The sequence below is a fragment of the Hoplias malabaricus genome, chromosome 4 (assembly GCF_029633855.1).
Source record: "Hoplias malabaricus isolate fHopMal1 chromosome 4, fHopMal1.hap1, whole genome shotgun sequence".
Taxonomy (NCBI): Eukaryota; Metazoa; Chordata; class Actinopteri; order Characiformes; family Erythrinidae; genus Hoplias; species Hoplias malabaricus.
In genome coordinates, this window is record NC_089803.1 from 69,520,978 (window position 1) to 69,537,043 (window position 16,066).

General features: G+C 42.6%; 1 protein-coding gene across 2 annotated transcripts; it reads right to left on the bottom strand.

Moving 5' to 3' along the window:
• Window positions 1-474: 474 nt before the first annotated feature.
• Window positions 475-14,434, bottom strand: smo (smoothened, frizzled class receptor). 2 transcript variants are annotated; one of them, XM_066669382.1, is made up of 13 exons: window positions 14,118-14,434; window positions 13,730-14,013; window positions 11,950-12,158; window positions 7,709-7,918; window positions 7,239-7,411; window positions 6,913-7,132; window positions 6,706-6,829; window positions 6,486-6,578; window positions 4,915-5,023; window positions 4,576-4,761; window positions 4,241-4,389; window positions 3,902-4,036; window positions 475-2,434 (listed from the first exon to the last, which is right to left on the bottom strand). In XM_066669382.1, exons 2-13 carry the CDS (start codon window positions 13,980-13,982, stop codon window positions 1,830-1,832), a joined length of 2,466 nt encoding a protein of 821 aa, XP_066525479.1. In that variant the 5' UTR covers window positions 13,983-14,013; window positions 14,118-14,434; the 3' UTR covers window positions 475-1,829. The 2 variants fall into 2 exon arrangements, with proteins under 2 accessions (XP_066525479.1, XP_066525478.1); XM_066669381.1 differs by having other exon boundaries at window positions 13,730-14,434.
• Window positions 14,435-16,066: the final 1,632 nt, after the last annotated feature.

Genomic DNA, 16,066 nt, shown 5'->3' on the forward strand with positions numbered 1-16,066 from the left:
ATTAAGGGAAAAAGTGAGTATCGCAATCAAACATTAAGGTAATTTTACTGGCTCCTAAGTGGCATAACTTTCCACCAATGGGGGATGTTGCTGGGAATTCAGTTGGCCTCAGTTTTCTCTAACACGAAGCACCAAACATGTCAAAGCAATTGCTCTTAACTGCAGTTAGTGTCCGCCTCCAAATGTGCTGATCCATCCACTGATGTCTGAAAACGAATCAGTGGAGTATGTGACAGAGTAGTATCACGTGACTCAGGGAGTCCTAGATTATAGGTGGAATATGATCTAATCAATAAGATGTGTTTGAGAAAGTGGACCCTTTTTTTTTCTAACTAGAGCTCCCACTTAAGTTGGCCAAAATAAAAGGTTGTAATGCACAAGCTAATATGATGTGTTTTGATGTATATGACGTATTTTAGAAAGATAAAATCACAGATTAATTGCCACATGAAGGACACTGAAGTAAATCTGTTGTTTATTTTTAAAAACATATGCAAAAATACAGCAAAATGATTCATTGTAAGCATTGTGCAGGCTATTTACTATCTGTATACTATCTAGGGAAGCTTCAATAATAAAAAAATATATATATGATCAGTTAATCTACACATAGCTGGATTTATGTGTGGTGTCAGTCGTTAGGATGAAGAAACTCATCTGAAACTCACAGATGTCCCTAAAACAGAGAGAGACTTCAAGCACCATATCTGTTACTCCTCATTGTCTAAAATCACATCCCCACTCTAAACCAGAGGCCTTACTTTGACAGTAGCTCTTAAATGTTCACTAGTACCTGTGGATTTTAAGAGAGGGTGCAAAGCCTGGCCTAACTGTATCGTAAGCAGGTGTTACTACACCAGTGAAACCTTACATTTCTTTCATTTGAAAAAATATATACATCGCTGTAAGCACCAGGTTTGACTGTGGAACTGTGGACTCTTGATGAAGACGTTAATCCATAAAGAGCTGCTTATTTCATGGTGACAGGAACTGTAAGGGTTTAGGGTACACACATTTCCGTAGAGGGTATGGTACGTTTTCTAAACACAGTACATTCTGGACTGTAAAAAAAGTCACAGACTACATTGTGGTTAATATGATCACCGACAGTTAAAAGATACTATAATTTTTTCGATTACAAAACAAAAGACCTTCTTAGAAAGTGAATATAACACTGCAACAAAACTCAAAAAATCCAAAATAAACCAAGGAAAAAGGACAGAGAAATATGTACAATAAAATATAGTACAAAATACTGGCAACAAAAACTACACACTACTGTAAAAAAATAGCCTTTTTGATAAAACTGTACAGATATAATTTTAGATGCAAACAGCACATGAACACATTTTTTGTTATTAGTGTTTTCAGTTTCCAAGCGGTCTGTTTCTTATAACAATGCCCTCACATTCACATGGGCTACATCTACAAAGGAAAGAGTTGGAGTTTGTTTGTGATTGCACCAGGCAACTTTACATGAAAGCAGTGATCATAATAATAATTATTATAATAGTTATAATAAATTCTCTCTGTAACAAGACAGATAAAGCAGAGGTTAGTCTTTTCTTCTCTCAACCAGTTGTGTACCGATGGACACTTGCTGAACTATGGCAAAGCTAAAGAGAGATGTGATTTACTCTTGAGAAAGTACTTCCATATAATGATCCTCTGCTCCAGGCTTTTACTAGAACAAGGCCCTTTTCAACGTCTGTCATTCTTGAGCCTGACACATGGGACTGCTTCCCCTACACCTTTCTACAAACTATTTAAGGCATGATGCAAAGTATCCAGCACTTTCTGAGTCTCCAGGACCCAATGATTTGGGAAGGTCAAAAATCAGAGTCAGCGTCCATCAGCTCTGCCTCCATTAGGTTGGTTCTGGAGTGGATGGGTGCAATCACTGCCCTTCTGCCCTCTGATCGAGACGTGTGGTCTGTCCTGCCACCAGCCCCTGGTGTGAACATCTCCTGTCCAGAAAGGCAGAACGCTCCGTTAGATTGCCAGGCTGATGGATGAAGCTGGCCTCGGCTGTCGTGCTGTCTGTCTCTAAGCGTTAGGGGGTTTGCGAGCTCTCTGCTGAACTGGCTGGACGGCAGATAGCTCAGCCCTCCGTATCTATCGTTGTATGGAGCTGGACAGGGAGGTCTGTATTCTGGGAAAGAACCTGGAAGGATGTTGTCTTCTTGTTGCTGTTGCCGCTGCTTTTCCCACAGATTAGCCACAAGGCTGCAGTGTCCTGGTAGCTTCGGAAGCCGAGGTACAGCGCTGGCGCCAAACTCTCTCCGACGGGGGATGGGATTGACCTCCTCTTCGGCCGCTGCAATGGGGCGCACCTCCTTCTTCCTCTTCTTCTTTTTCTTCTTCCGTTTCATCATCTCAGGCGAAATCTCAGCTTCCACCCTCCACAGTCTGTTTCTCTCCTCTGGAGGTGGCACTGCACATGGACACACGTTTATAAATAATATTAGAAACATTCAAAGCTATCTGTCACTATCAATTATGCCTCAGTTAGTTGCGATTGGCTGAGTGATGTTCCAGGAGTGATGATAATTACAGTCAAAATCTGATCAAAGCTCTTAAGGTATTACTTGGCCATATCTACATGCCACTTGGCAACGACCCCACCACTTGCAAGACAGAGTTGTTGGAGGGGCTTTTAGCATTTGTGGGGTGACTAGACTTCTCAAACAACGTGGAACTGGTTCGGTTCCTGTTCCAGAGCCTAATTTTGAACCATTCAAAGCATTTCCACAAACATAAACAGATTCTTGAACTTGAAAAAAAAAAAAGGAATCAAAGAATAGTAGGTTCTTCTGCACGAACCATGATGACATCCATTGGCGAGTCAGGCTAAAGAAGCTCAAGAAAGAGCACTGAGACAAGAGTTCTAGTCCTGCAGACTGCTTATATGCTTTCTGGTTTGAAAACAGGAAGAAATAAAAACAGGAGAGTACTCCATCAGTGTGTTTTCTGGGACTATGTTCAGCATGTCTCGAAGCACGTTCTTTTACTTCTTTGTGCTGCTCTCATTCACAAGCTCAGCAGGATGATTCACGAGCCATTTGTTACTCAAAAGTACTTGCTTTAAATTTAATTTACATGTGTTGTATTATGGGTGGCACGGTGGTGCAGCAGGTAGTGTCACAGTTACACAGCTCCAGGGACCTGGAGGTTGTGGGTTCAATTCCCACTCCGGGTGACTGTCTGTAAGGAGTGTGGTGTGTTCTCTCTGTGTCTGTGTGGGTTTCCTCCGGGTGACTGTCTGTAAGGAGTGTGGTGTGTTCTCTCTGTGTCTGCGTGGGTTTCCTCCAGGTGACTGTCTGTGAGGAGTGTGGTATGTTCTCTCTGTGTCTGCGTGGGTTTCCTCCGGGTGCTCCGGTTTCCTCCCACAGTCCAAAAACACACGTTGGTAGGTGGATTGGCGACTCAAAAGTGTCCGTAGGTGTGAGTGAATGTGAGTGTGTGTGTTGCCCTGTGAAGGACTGGCGCCCCCTCCAGGGTGTATTCCCGCCTTGCGCCCAATGATTCCAGGTAGGCTCTGGACCCACTGCGACCCTGAACTGGATAAGGGTTACAGACAATGAATGAATGATTTAACCCTGCTGTAAACAATGAATAAACCATGACACTGTCCTGACTCTGTCTGTTTATGTGAATAGCACCAGTGTCTTGAACAGAACTAGTTCATGAACTAGTTCAAGGGCAAAAAGGAACTATTTTACAACAAACTGTTTTTTTCTGTCCTTCTATTTTTTACTAAAACCTAACAATAAACTGTAAATTGTGGTATAATCTCAATAATACACTCGGGGTTCAAATATCTAACATTCTCTAGCACTCTCTATCATGTATTATTGCTTAAGTAATCCCTCCAGATGTATCGATGAGTTTTATTACTGACCAGGCGTGCAAGTCGGAGTTACTGAGATATCCTGAGGTAAGATGGCACCTCTTCGGGCCACCATCTTCGTCACATGCTGGGCCCAAGCTGAGGACATTTCCACAGACGGCTCGTTGAGCTCAAAGTTAATACCCGCTGCAGAGGAGGACAGAAATTGATGTGCTTTATGTTGGATTTCTCACATGAAGGTAAACAAATAGATCTCAGAGGACTATCAAATATTCTCCTCATAAAAATACCCAAAACTCTGACTTAGATAATAGAATTCTTTTTCAGAACTTGGCTTATTCCTTTGTTTTGTGCTTCAGCAGCAAGTCCAGCAGGGGGTGCTCTACTTACCTACAGGTCCTTCATGGGAAACTGTGTGCATGCTGAAAGACAACTCTTTTTCGGGATCTTTTTGGAGTTCTTTCCGTTTCGAGAATGCTTTGGCTATCATCTTGCTCTTTTTGATGCGCTTTGGTTCATCATCACTGCGTCCGATGATCCTTGAGCACAGATGAAAACGTAAATGTTACTGTTTTTATTGATTTATTTTTTACAGCAAACATTTACAGTCGCTTTAGGGCCGTTATATTTATTCTGTCACTGGAAAACGTTTTTACTTTGGTTTATTATATTGTGACTGAGTTTGTCTAACTTTATAGAGTGACTTTAAAGAGTGAGAAACTTACCTACACCAGGTGCGTTTCCAAATAAGGGCCGTGGCTTTGGTCCACACCCAGGTGCTCATGGCAATACCAGTTCCAAACATAGAGAACAGATTGATCTTCTCTACTAGCAAACTGGGTCGGTTCTTAATGGTACATTCTGGGATTGGCTTTTTGGTCTGATGAGCTATAGTCACATTAGCTTCACACCTGTTGAAATATGCTAAGTGTAAGACTAACTCAGAGAATACGCACAGATCACGATAGTGAAAACAAATATTCTATAAACATTAAAAACACGTAAACTAAACTCCTAAATGCTCAGTGTCTGTTTATTAATAAGTAGAATATAAATATGCTCACAGCACATATTCCCTGAAGCTCCTTTCCCATTCGGCTTGGTTGAAAAAGTCATAGAAGTGGCATCCAAATGTGATGAAAACAAAGCCAAATGCCAGAAAGCCAAATATGCCTGGCAGGAAGAAAGACAACATTGACGGCATGTAAGAAGATAATTCCAGTGATACACATATATATATACACATTCTTGTCCCCAGTCAGCAATACACAGCATGATACTCCAACGGTGGCCTCATGCAGATCTATGTGGATATTTTTAAAAACAGGTTTTAGCCTGCAATATCCAAAAAAATCTACATTAACAACATTTTCAAAAATGTCCACATTCACACAAGAGCTCAAACAAATTAAAATACTCTTGTTCCCTCTTTATTTTACGTGTTTAACATTCTCTTTAATCTTTCTCTCATACTCTCTCACTCTCTTCATCCTCTCTTTATCACTTTATCACTCTCCAGGTCTCTTTCTCTTTCTCTCTCCATTTCTGTGCCCTAATATATATTCATTCATTCATTATCTGTAACTGCTTATCCAGTTCAGGGTCACAGAGGGTCCAGAGCCTACCTGGAATCATTGGGCACAAGGCGGGAATACACCCTGGAGGGGGCGCCAGTCCTTCACAGGGCAACACACACACATTCACTCACACACTCACACCTACGGACGCATTTGAGTCGCCAATCCACCTACCAACGTGTGTTTTTGGACTGTGGGAGGAAACCGGAGCACCCGGAGGAAACCTACGCAGACACAGGGAGAACACACCACACTCCTCACAGACATTCACCCGGAGGAAACCCCACGCAGACTCAGGGAGAACACACCACACTCCTCACAGACAGTCACCCGGAGCGGGAATCGAACCCACAACCTCTAGGTCCCTGGAGCTGTGTGACTGCGACACCTACCTGCTGCACCACCGTGCCGCCCTATATGTGAAAGTTGCATCAAAATCCTTTACATCTCACAACAGTTGTGCAGGCCAAAATTTCCCTGATGATTATAATGTTATGTTTAAATGAAAAGATGGAATATATCTATTAATTTTTTTAATGCAGTGCCAACTTGAGTTGATTGATGATTTATAATGGGGTTATGTTCCTATAAACCCATCATAACGTGAATGTATCGAAAACTGAGGAGTTTTAAATAATACATAGTAGGGCACAGGGCGGCACGGTGCCGTAGCAGGTAGTGCCGCAGTCACACAGCTCCAGGGACCTGAAGGTTGTGGGTTCGTTTCCTGCTCCGGGTCTGTGAGGAGTTTGGTGTGTTCTCCCTGTGTCTGCGTGGGTTTCCTCCGGGTGACTGTCTGTGAGGAGTGTGGTGTGTTCTCCCTGAGTCTGCGTGGGGTTTCCTCTGGGGGCTCCGGTTTCCTCCCACAGTCCAAAAACACATGTTGGTAGGTGGATTGGTGACTCAAAAGTGTCCGTGTGTGTGAGTGTATGTATTGCCCTGTGAAGGACTGGCGCCCCCTCCAGGGTGTATTCCCACCTTGCGCCCAATGATTATAATGAATGATTTCAGATATAAGTAAACATTTAACAGCAGAAGGCTCCTCTAGAGCGGCATACCCAGTCTGAGCATGGTCTCGTTAATTTTGCTTGCAGCTTTTTCACTTAGTAGTCCAGGGTGTTTGCTTTTGATGGAAAACAATGTCATGACACCTGCAAAGGGAGAACTCGGGATCAGCCTTCACTGACTGTTATGATAAATAACATTTTCCCATTATATGTTTGTATGAAAATGAATTGGGCAATGGTGGAAAGTGACCGTTTATCTAGTCACTCTTACCTCTTATTAGGAAATAACCACCGATAACAAGAACCACTCCGATAGGAGCGAGAACAAACCCAGCGCGGTACCTGTAGTTCTTGTACCCCACAAAGCAGATCCCACTGACAGAGTCTCCATCTACCTGCAAGATATTCAGTGGAGTCCCTCAATGCTGTATTATTAATAACGAAGCAGAAATACGACGGGAAAAATAATAAGTCTTACCTCTGCAATGGCCAGTATAGCCACTGTGAGTATGAATGGTACAGACCATGTGACCAAGTGGAAGTATGATGTCTTTCCAGTCAGAGGTTGCTGGGTAGTGCCAAGGGCTTTGAAAGACGTATGCCAGGCGTAGGTAAGCATAACAAACCAGATGACTCCTGACATCAGGGAATAGTACACGATGATGAAGATGATAACACACGAAAGTGTCTCTGTGGATCTGGAGAGACAAAAAAAATTAATTTCCTTAACCATGTCGTGTTAATTTATTTACATCTCTTGCTTCAGTCTTTTTCTTCAAATCCAAACTACAGCTTCATCCTTACGAGGGTTCTCCAAGCCGCATGGTGTTGTCACTTTTGCACACTATCTCTTTGCGAGCGCCATCCATAAACTGAGCTAGCCATCCGATGCTGCCTATGAAGAAGCAGGCATTGACATAAAAGAGGATAACAGCAGGATAGCGGTTGGAATTCTTCCAGTCTGCAAGAAACGTAGCCTGTGGGAGACAGAGAAAAACAGCAAGATGCCGAGTGAAATCCTTAGTGTAAACTAGTTCAGTGATGTTCCTATTTACCCAACATCCACCTGCCACAGGTCACATTGCACTCTGAATACTGGCTGCAAACTGCATTGTGTTGCACTCGGCCTGTACTGTACGTAATGACAATAAAGTTCTCTCCATCCATCCATCCATACATCAATCTCTATTATTGAACTACAGCTACTGCTATCTATATATTTATCCTACTGCAACTTGACCAGAAGCTATTTTCCTTTTCATAGTGTTGCTCACCAATGTGAAGAAGGTGCACAGAAGGGTAACAGATCCAAAGCAAGCGATGTAGTTGTGCATGTCTGAGTGTTCCTCCTCTGTGAAGAGAGGGTTGTCGCACTGGATGCCGCAGCCCTCGACATCTTTGTACCAGCTATCCTGAATATCAGTCTTGACCAGAGGTTTCTCACAGTGTCCTGATGTATTGAATTTGATTTTCTGCACCTCATTCTGGGGTAAGGAGAAAAACACAATTGATGAAAATAAATTGCATTAAAGGAAGAGTGTGAAATCAACCAGAAAAGCTCATTCGGAATTTGTTACAGACAGTGATCCATGATGATATGTTATTTCTATCATAATTCCAACAGACAGGGGTTTAGAGGAAGCCAGCCTGTGTATTACTGGGAATATACACAAAATACTTTAAGGGCAATTCCACCCCTTGTTCTACAAATTTACGTTTAAGAAATTTAGAAATTTCATTTTAAAAATGAGGGCGGCACGGTGACGCAGTCACACAGCTGCAGGGACCTGGAGGTTGTGGGTTCGATTCCTGCTCCGGGTGACTGTCCGTGAGGAGTGTGGTGTGTTCTCCCTGTGTCTGCGTGGGTTTCCTCCGGGTGACTGTCCCACAGTCCAAAAACACACGTTGGTAGGTGGATTGGCGACACTCAAAAGTGTCCGTAGGTGTGAGTGTGTAAGTGAATGTGTGTGTGTGTCTGTGTTGCCCTGTGAAGGACTGGTGCCCCCTCCAGGGTGTGTTCCCGCCTTGCGCCCAGTGATTCCAGGTAGGCTCTGGACCCACCGCGACCCTGAACTGGATAAGCGGTTACAGATAATGAATGAATGAATGAATTTTAAAAATGGTACACTGCAAAGAAAATAAGCAACCCACACCATAGATCCAAGATTCCTTGGGCAAGACTCCAAATTGTGTTGTCACAACAGCAGCAAAACAGAAATGATTCATTTTCGATGGAAGTGAGAGACGTTTGCATAATTTACATTTATGCAAATTATCAGTGAGACAGGGAGCAAATACTAATCAGAAATAAGGTTCTCCCATCCCATGGAACACGTGTGCAGAGTCTGGTTTCTGTAAAATATTTGTGCCATTTTGTGGGAGAATGGAGTGAAAGATGACTGAAAGTGCCTGAAGTTTACTACACTACATTGAGACCTATTTTCATAGGTCACTGGGGGAGTTTGAGGCTCTGCTTCTGTGTGTTGCTCCTCTCAGTAAAAAAAGATTATATTTTCTTTAACATCAACTTGTTGGTTGTTTTATAGGCTTTTGTGGACGAACTAACCTGCCGCCATCTTAATGCTCAGTTACTTGGTTTGGAACCTTGCCAGCAGAACTCTAATTGGTCGCATGATATTAACACAGCCATACAACGCAGAAAATAGAACAGGCTCTAATCGAAAAAAGAACACTGCATCGGAGTTCGTTAGTTTTCGACTTGGTGTGAAAGACATGATTAATATACATGCGTTCGTTTTCAAACTTGACCTGCGTTTTATTTTTCCTGTGTATATAGGCCCGAAAAATTACAGACTCTATAGATTCTATATGAACAGGCACTTCACACCTACCCACTCTGCAGCTTGTTTCACACATGAAACCCAGAGAAACTCTAGAGAAACTAGTGAGTATCAGGTACGGAGATGTCCCAAAGTGGTCCTTTCCCACGTGTCAGACATGCTCTCACAGAGTGAAATGTTGTGCGTGCTTTAGGCCTGGGGCAGCACCTTTGCCGCGCGTGCAGGAAATAATCCCGAACATTAGCGACTGTGTTCACACACGCACTGACTCTGATTTTACCCAGAGGCTCTGGGGGCTACTGCAATAAAATCCTCATTGTCACATTCACACATACAGCTACTCAGGGTAAGCTCCAGATCATTTCTGGGATAACGTGCACTGTAAACCCTAATGTTCAAATAATTAACTGGATTAAGTGAGTCACCTCCGGGTGACTGTCTGTGAGGAGTGTGGTGTGTTCTCCCTGTGTCTGCGTGGGTTTCCTCCGGGTGACTGTCTGTGAGGACTGTGGTGTGTTCTCCCTGTGTCTGCGTGGGTTTCCTCCGGGTGACTGTGAGGTGTGTGGTGTGTTCTCCGTGTCTGCGTGGGTTTCCTCCAGGTGACTGTCTGTGAGGAGTGTGGTGTGTTCTCTCTGTGTCTGCGTGGGTTTCCTCCGGGTGACTGTCTGTGTGGAGTGTGGTGTGTTCTCCCTGTGTCTGCATGGGTTTACTCCGGGTGCTCCGATTTCTTCCCACAGTCAAAAACACATGTTGGTAGGTGGATTGGCGACTCAAAAGTGTCCGTAAGTGTGAGTGTGTGAGTGACTGTGTGTGTGTGTGTGTCTGTGTTGCCCTGTGAAGGACTGGCGCCCCCTCTAGGGTGTATTCCCGCCTTGCGCTCAATTCCAGGTAGGCTCTGGACCCACCGCGACCCTGAACTGGATAAGCAGCTACAGATAATGAATGAATGAATGAATGAATGAACGAATGAATGAAAAGTTTCACTCAGTTAAATAATTCAATTAATTTAAACAATTTTTTCATGTTGAGTTTGTGAAACTGTAACATTTTCATTGAGCAGAGTCTTGTTTGTGGCTTTAAGTAAAAATAGCTGGATATGAGAGATTTAGCTGAACTTAATTGTTATGAGTTTATGCAGCATGGCGTCTGAAGTCACAGACATAGGACCCATGCAGCAATCTTCAGCCGAAATGACGGCTGGTCTGGGGTTCACTTCTTTTAGTGAATGTGGACAGCTTCATTTGTTTATTTCAGTGCGAGGGCTGGTGACGCAACAGGTAGAATCACTTAGTCCTGGGGTCAGGGGTTCGAGTCCCGCATCAGGTCACCGCCCTAAGGAGTTTGGTGTGTTCCCCCACAGGGCAAAAACACATGTTGTGTAGGTGGACTGGCCGTGCAAGAGTGTCTATATGTGTGAATGTGTGGTGCCCGGTGATGAACTGGAACCTTGGCACAGACAATGAATGAATTCATGGTTAGATTAGTTAATAATATTTAATAGCACTGAGTACCAGAAATGCATATTTTTTAGTTGTAACAAGCATTAAATGAAGTAGTAGACATTTAAAGTAACTGTTTATGCATACATCTGACATCTGAGTTTATGAACTTAAAAATGTTATGGCAACTGATTGTATTAATTTCTTTGAGTTCTGCACTTATTCAGGTTTACAGTGTGCATGTGTGAAAGGGGCTTAAAGGCTAAGCAGCAGCTCTATGAAAGTCTCAAACAAATAAATACAGTGGAGTTTGAGTTCCTAACTTGTGTTTATTGATCGTCAGAAAACATGTTATTTCTTACTAATTGAAGGAATAAGGTTTAAAAGACCGTTGCCCCCCCCCCACGGTGTTGGGAAACTCTAATAGGCGTCTTGCCTGTGACGTAGATGGTGGACAACAACTCTAGAAGCTGCACTTAATTTAATGCAAAATGAGGAAAAGGTGTGTTGTTGTTGGCTGCAATCATTCAATGTACAGTGGGACATCTGTGAACAAATGGCCCAAAGATCCCAAAATATCCAGAAAATGGACTAAATTTGTCCACTTTAAACGGGCACTTTGGAAAGGACCATCCGCTCACTCCGTTATCTGTAGCTCATTTCACTGGCGCTTTTCCAACAATATGGGCATGTAAGGACACCAACGAAAGGTGTTCAAGAGCCTCTGTAACATGGAGGTAAACAGGGTAAGGACACTCACTTCGCCTGTTTTAGTTGGTGTTAGTTAACGTTAGCTTGACTCGCTAAACTCGGTGGCTCAGATTATACTCGGCTACGTAGCTGCATTACGGAGGTTTATAGTGTCGGATGAATTCGAGTTCGACTTCGATCACATTTACAAGAATAACGGTACCTCTACATTTGAGTTTAGCTTATTGCTAGGCTATTGTCATGAATAATGTTGGTTATTTAGCTAGATACTGTCATAACAGTCAGTCATAACGGTGTTTTACCGCGGCGTTGTTCAGCTGTTGTCCACCAGTGACGTCACGGTCGCGTTCAAGAATTTCCGTAGCGAGCTCATGTTTTTCCATCAATTTAATAAAATTGTCAGTTTTAAAGCAAAGTAAGCTGCTATTTTCATTTTAATTCACACTTATATCTGTCAGTCACTACAATAATGTGAAATATTCATGGAGGTCCATTAAGGGGTGCTTAGCCTTTAAAAGACACTGGTGGATGTTACAATATTCACTCTGTAATTTTATTAAATACCTGACAACCAACTGGGAAATTTTCCTTGCTGTCACACTTCAGGAAGTTAGGCCATCCTCGCTCCTGTTCCACGATGCTGCAGGGTTTGCGTGTATTAAGACACAGCTGCTGACTGGGTAGTTCCACTTTACCATTCTCACACTTGGGCATGTAAACTGCACACAGCAAGGGCTGAATGACAGCCCAGCATCGAGGAGCATTTTTCAAACCTACAGAGAAAAGACAAACAGAAGGTCAGTGAGGGGCAAAGGTTATAGGTATAGTCCATAATAGGGGTGTAGCACTACACAAACATGAGAAATATTTTAAAATGAGTACAAAACATAATATAAATTATACAGATTTATTTTAATTTGGAAAATTTAATTTTCTCCAGTCAAACCTTATCGGTGTTGTGAGACATTCTGAATCATCACACACTTAGTTTTCTAAGACTGTAATTTATAATTTGTTAATAACTTCCATGTAAATATGAATTGGTTTACTTAAATATAATTTACTTTTTAAAAGTATGGAAGCCACTTGAAAAATTAAATGTCCCATAGTATGTCATTATAAAGGGACTCGTATTGACTTACTATCTCATAATTGTGATTTAATATACTTTGACGTACTCTCACAGTTATCTTGCTTAATAAACTGATTTACTATCTCAAATGTATCCCTTACTATCTCATAATTACTATATGATATACCACAATAGTAATGATTTACTATGTCATAAATTGTATTAACTCCATTATGACTTACTATCTCATAATTATGCTCAACTATATAATGATTTAATCTCTCAAAAGTATGACTTATTAGGTTATCATTATGGATAAGTCATATTATGACTTCATATCTCGTAAAGTCATCATCATCATCATTTTCTTCTCCGCTTCTCCATTTCAGGGTCGCGGTGTCTCGTAAAGTTACTATGTCAAATTTGTTATATATCACGACTTAGTCTGTCAGAAGAACACTCATAATTACGACTGACCTCATTTTAACTTACTATTTTATAGTTACCACATTAATAAGTGGCAGAAAATGGCTTCTAATTGAGGGATATTGTTTGTGTGTTGGTTTTGTTCATCCTGTGCTGGGTGCATTCACACAGGTGTGGAGAAGGTGGTCTTTAAAGGCTCATGCAGGGGGTCCTTCAAGGTGTGAATGGGGCAGGAACACATCATTAACAGGTGCTTATGGGTTGAAAGAGAACGGAAATTCAGCTAAAAAGGTGATTTCGATTGACTGCATTTGCTGCAGTGTCTGATTCCAATTTATTTCTAGATTAAAAAAAAAAGTTTCAGAACTATATATGGGCTATATGAAATATATATATATGTGTGTGTGTGTGGACCAGGGGTATAGTAGTAGTATCTACTAGGGTTTCTAGTAGTAGAAAATACTCCAGATTATTAACACCTAGCTTCTGAGGTGAAGGCTAAACTGTTCTTAACTTACGATGTAATGTGAAAAGAGTTTAATTCAAGTGGGTTTGGACCATTTCTGTTGGCCTTAATATTTTAAAATCCATATTATGCGTCTATGTAGTGGCAGCTGCCATTTTCTGTGTATCCCATATTTAATATCATGGAGATTTGAGGTAACGGTTAAGGACCGAGTAACGGCTGTGTACGTAGCTCTCCACAGAGGAAACTTAAGAGCTCGTGCCCCACCAAGGCCCAAGATTTCACCGAGTTTTAGCCACAGAGCCCGAACCGGATAGCTGGAATTACATGTACAATGTCTTAAGCGTGATAACGTTTAATTTAGGCCTAATAAACCTCACCCGACCACAAGTTGAGCTTCTCCAGCGCTTCTTCCTGAGAGAGAGAGTCCTCGGCCAGGACGAGGGAGGTGTGGGAGTAGGGCAGAGGAGAGCCCAGACACGTATTGAACCTCAGCTCCTCACACGGTGAGTTCTTCTTGCACGAATCCGTCTCGTTTTTGTGGAGAATCACATCCCGGGCTCCGGCGGACACCGCAGCCCACAGACAGAGCACCAAGAGCGGCCCTGAACTCGAAGAGCGCCCGGAGGACATCTTAGAAACACACTCCTCAAACTTTCACCCGCTGCAGGAAAGAAACCGAGCTCGACAACAGCACCATGAAAAACCGTAGAGACCAAAAACAGGACTCTGTCCAACTATCTAAATCACATATTCACATATTCATACCGCAGACCGCTCTCCTCCGAGACTTTTGTGTGTGGTTCACGCACTCGTCCGCCTTCCCCACAAATCTCACTCCTATTCACTCATCTTTTGTTCGTCCAAAGCCAAAACAAACGGGAAACGAGCGGAGAGGAAAGCGGCAAACTCTGGAATTAAAATCCCTTTCTTCTTTAAAGCAAAATCCAAGGAAAATTAGAAGGATCCATATGTACAGAATGCCTTCTCCACCATCCCCCACTTTTCAGAAGACAAAAAAAAAAATCCCTTGCCTCGAAAAAGTCTGAGAGAGTGTAACTTGATCCTCAGGCTCCTGGCTCCATCCCCCTGCAGCTCTGCCCCCCTCGCCTTCCCCACATTCACCCACAGCCTGAAAACTACAGCTTTTTCTGGGCTTTACAAACCCAAACAGCAATACACTGAACTCTCACATCAGTGGATCACTCTGGGATCCACGTCTAGACAGATCTCTACACACGGCTTCTTCTCTGAAGTCCATGTGCAACAGGCCATGCTCCTAAATAAAAGAACAATTACCCCTTCTTCCCATCCCCCTCCCAGGAATAGGCCTGAAGAAGGGTTGGAAAAAGCCTGCCTCCTCCTGCCACCCTCACACATGGGCTCCTGCCATTCACCTGCCCTGGGGTTTGGTCAGATAAGCACAACAAACAATCCTCAACCCCTGGGAGGAGATATGACTCGTATGATATACATAATGACCACTAAAGAAAGGTTCTGATCGCATGGTGTCAGGTTGGCCATGTTCAGATGTTGGAACAGACCTGTTGTTTACTGTGTGTTCATACATGACCCAAAGAGAGACTTTAAAAGCGAAACATTTTAATAATAAAAAAACACTTTATAAAATTCAGAAGATATTTTCTTACCACGGTGGTGCAGCAGGTAGTGTCGCAGTCACACAGCTCCAGGGAACTGGAGGTTGTGGGTTCAAGTCTGTGAGCAGTTTGGTGTGTTTTCCCTGTGTCTGCATTGGTTTCCTCCAGGTGCTCCGGTTTCCTCACGTTGGTAGGGGGACTGGCGACTCAAAAGTGTCCGGAGGTGTGTGACTGCTGCCCCCTCGGGCAGGCTCCGGACTCACAGCGAAACCCACAACATTCAGGTCACTGAAGCCGTGTGACTGTGACACTACCTGCTGCACCACCATGACGCTCACAATCAAAAACATGCATCTCCAAAATAGCAACTTTACATGAGAAAGAAAAACCTTCTTAAATGACAATGGAAAACAATCTAAAAGGTTTTATTCCAAGTCATTTTATTCATTCATTCATTATCTGTAACCCTTATCCAGTTCAGGGTCGAGGTGGGTCCGGAGCCTACCCGGAATCACCGGGCGCAAGGCAGGAACACACCCTGGAGGGGGCGCCAGTCTTTCCCAAGCCATTTGAATGCATTTCTATTGGTCCATTTGTCATGATATGAAGGTTGAAGGACAGCTGCTGTGTTCAAATAAAAATGGACAAAAATACATGTTTTCAGTTGGACAGTGGCGTTTTGATGCATTCTGAGCTGACTAAACTTTTCGGACGCTACATTGAAAAGCACTGCTTCATAAAAAAAAAGAGAAGGTCATTTCTGTGACGCATTCATATTCTGTGACATAAACAAATCAAACAAGACTGTGAAATAATTTAATAAGTAGGTACTGATATAAGCATTGTTATTTATTTATAATCACAAGTTACATTCACTTAAATTTGTAGATGAAACTGCTGTCTTGGGCATTCTGTGTATTGCTGCCACTCAGAGATATATCTCAGAACACATCAATTTCTTCATTCTGGATTGCATTTTGGTAGACATGGGAAAATCTATCATAAACTGTTGGTACACTACATTTTGTGATGCATTATGGGTAATCAATAGTAAACTATATAGGGTGTGAAATGTATTGTTGAGATTTCAACACTACAAAATGGCACAGCAGGTAGTGT

Excerpts from the sequence above, each read along its gene's own strand:
- smo (XM_066669382.1), bottom strand. The coding sequence starts at position 13,982 with ATGTCCTCCGGGCGCTCTTCGAGTTCAGGGCCGCTCTTGGTGCTCTGT. Across the intron at positions 7,919-11,949 it reads ATTTCCCAGTTGGTTGTCAG|AATGAGGTGCAGAAAATCAA; the intron begins GTATTTAATAAA and ends TCCTTACCCCAG. Across the intron at positions 2,435-3,901 it reads AACTCCGACTTGCACGCCTG|TGCCACCTCCAGAGGAGAGA; the intron begins GTCAGTAATAAA and ends GTCCATGTGCAG.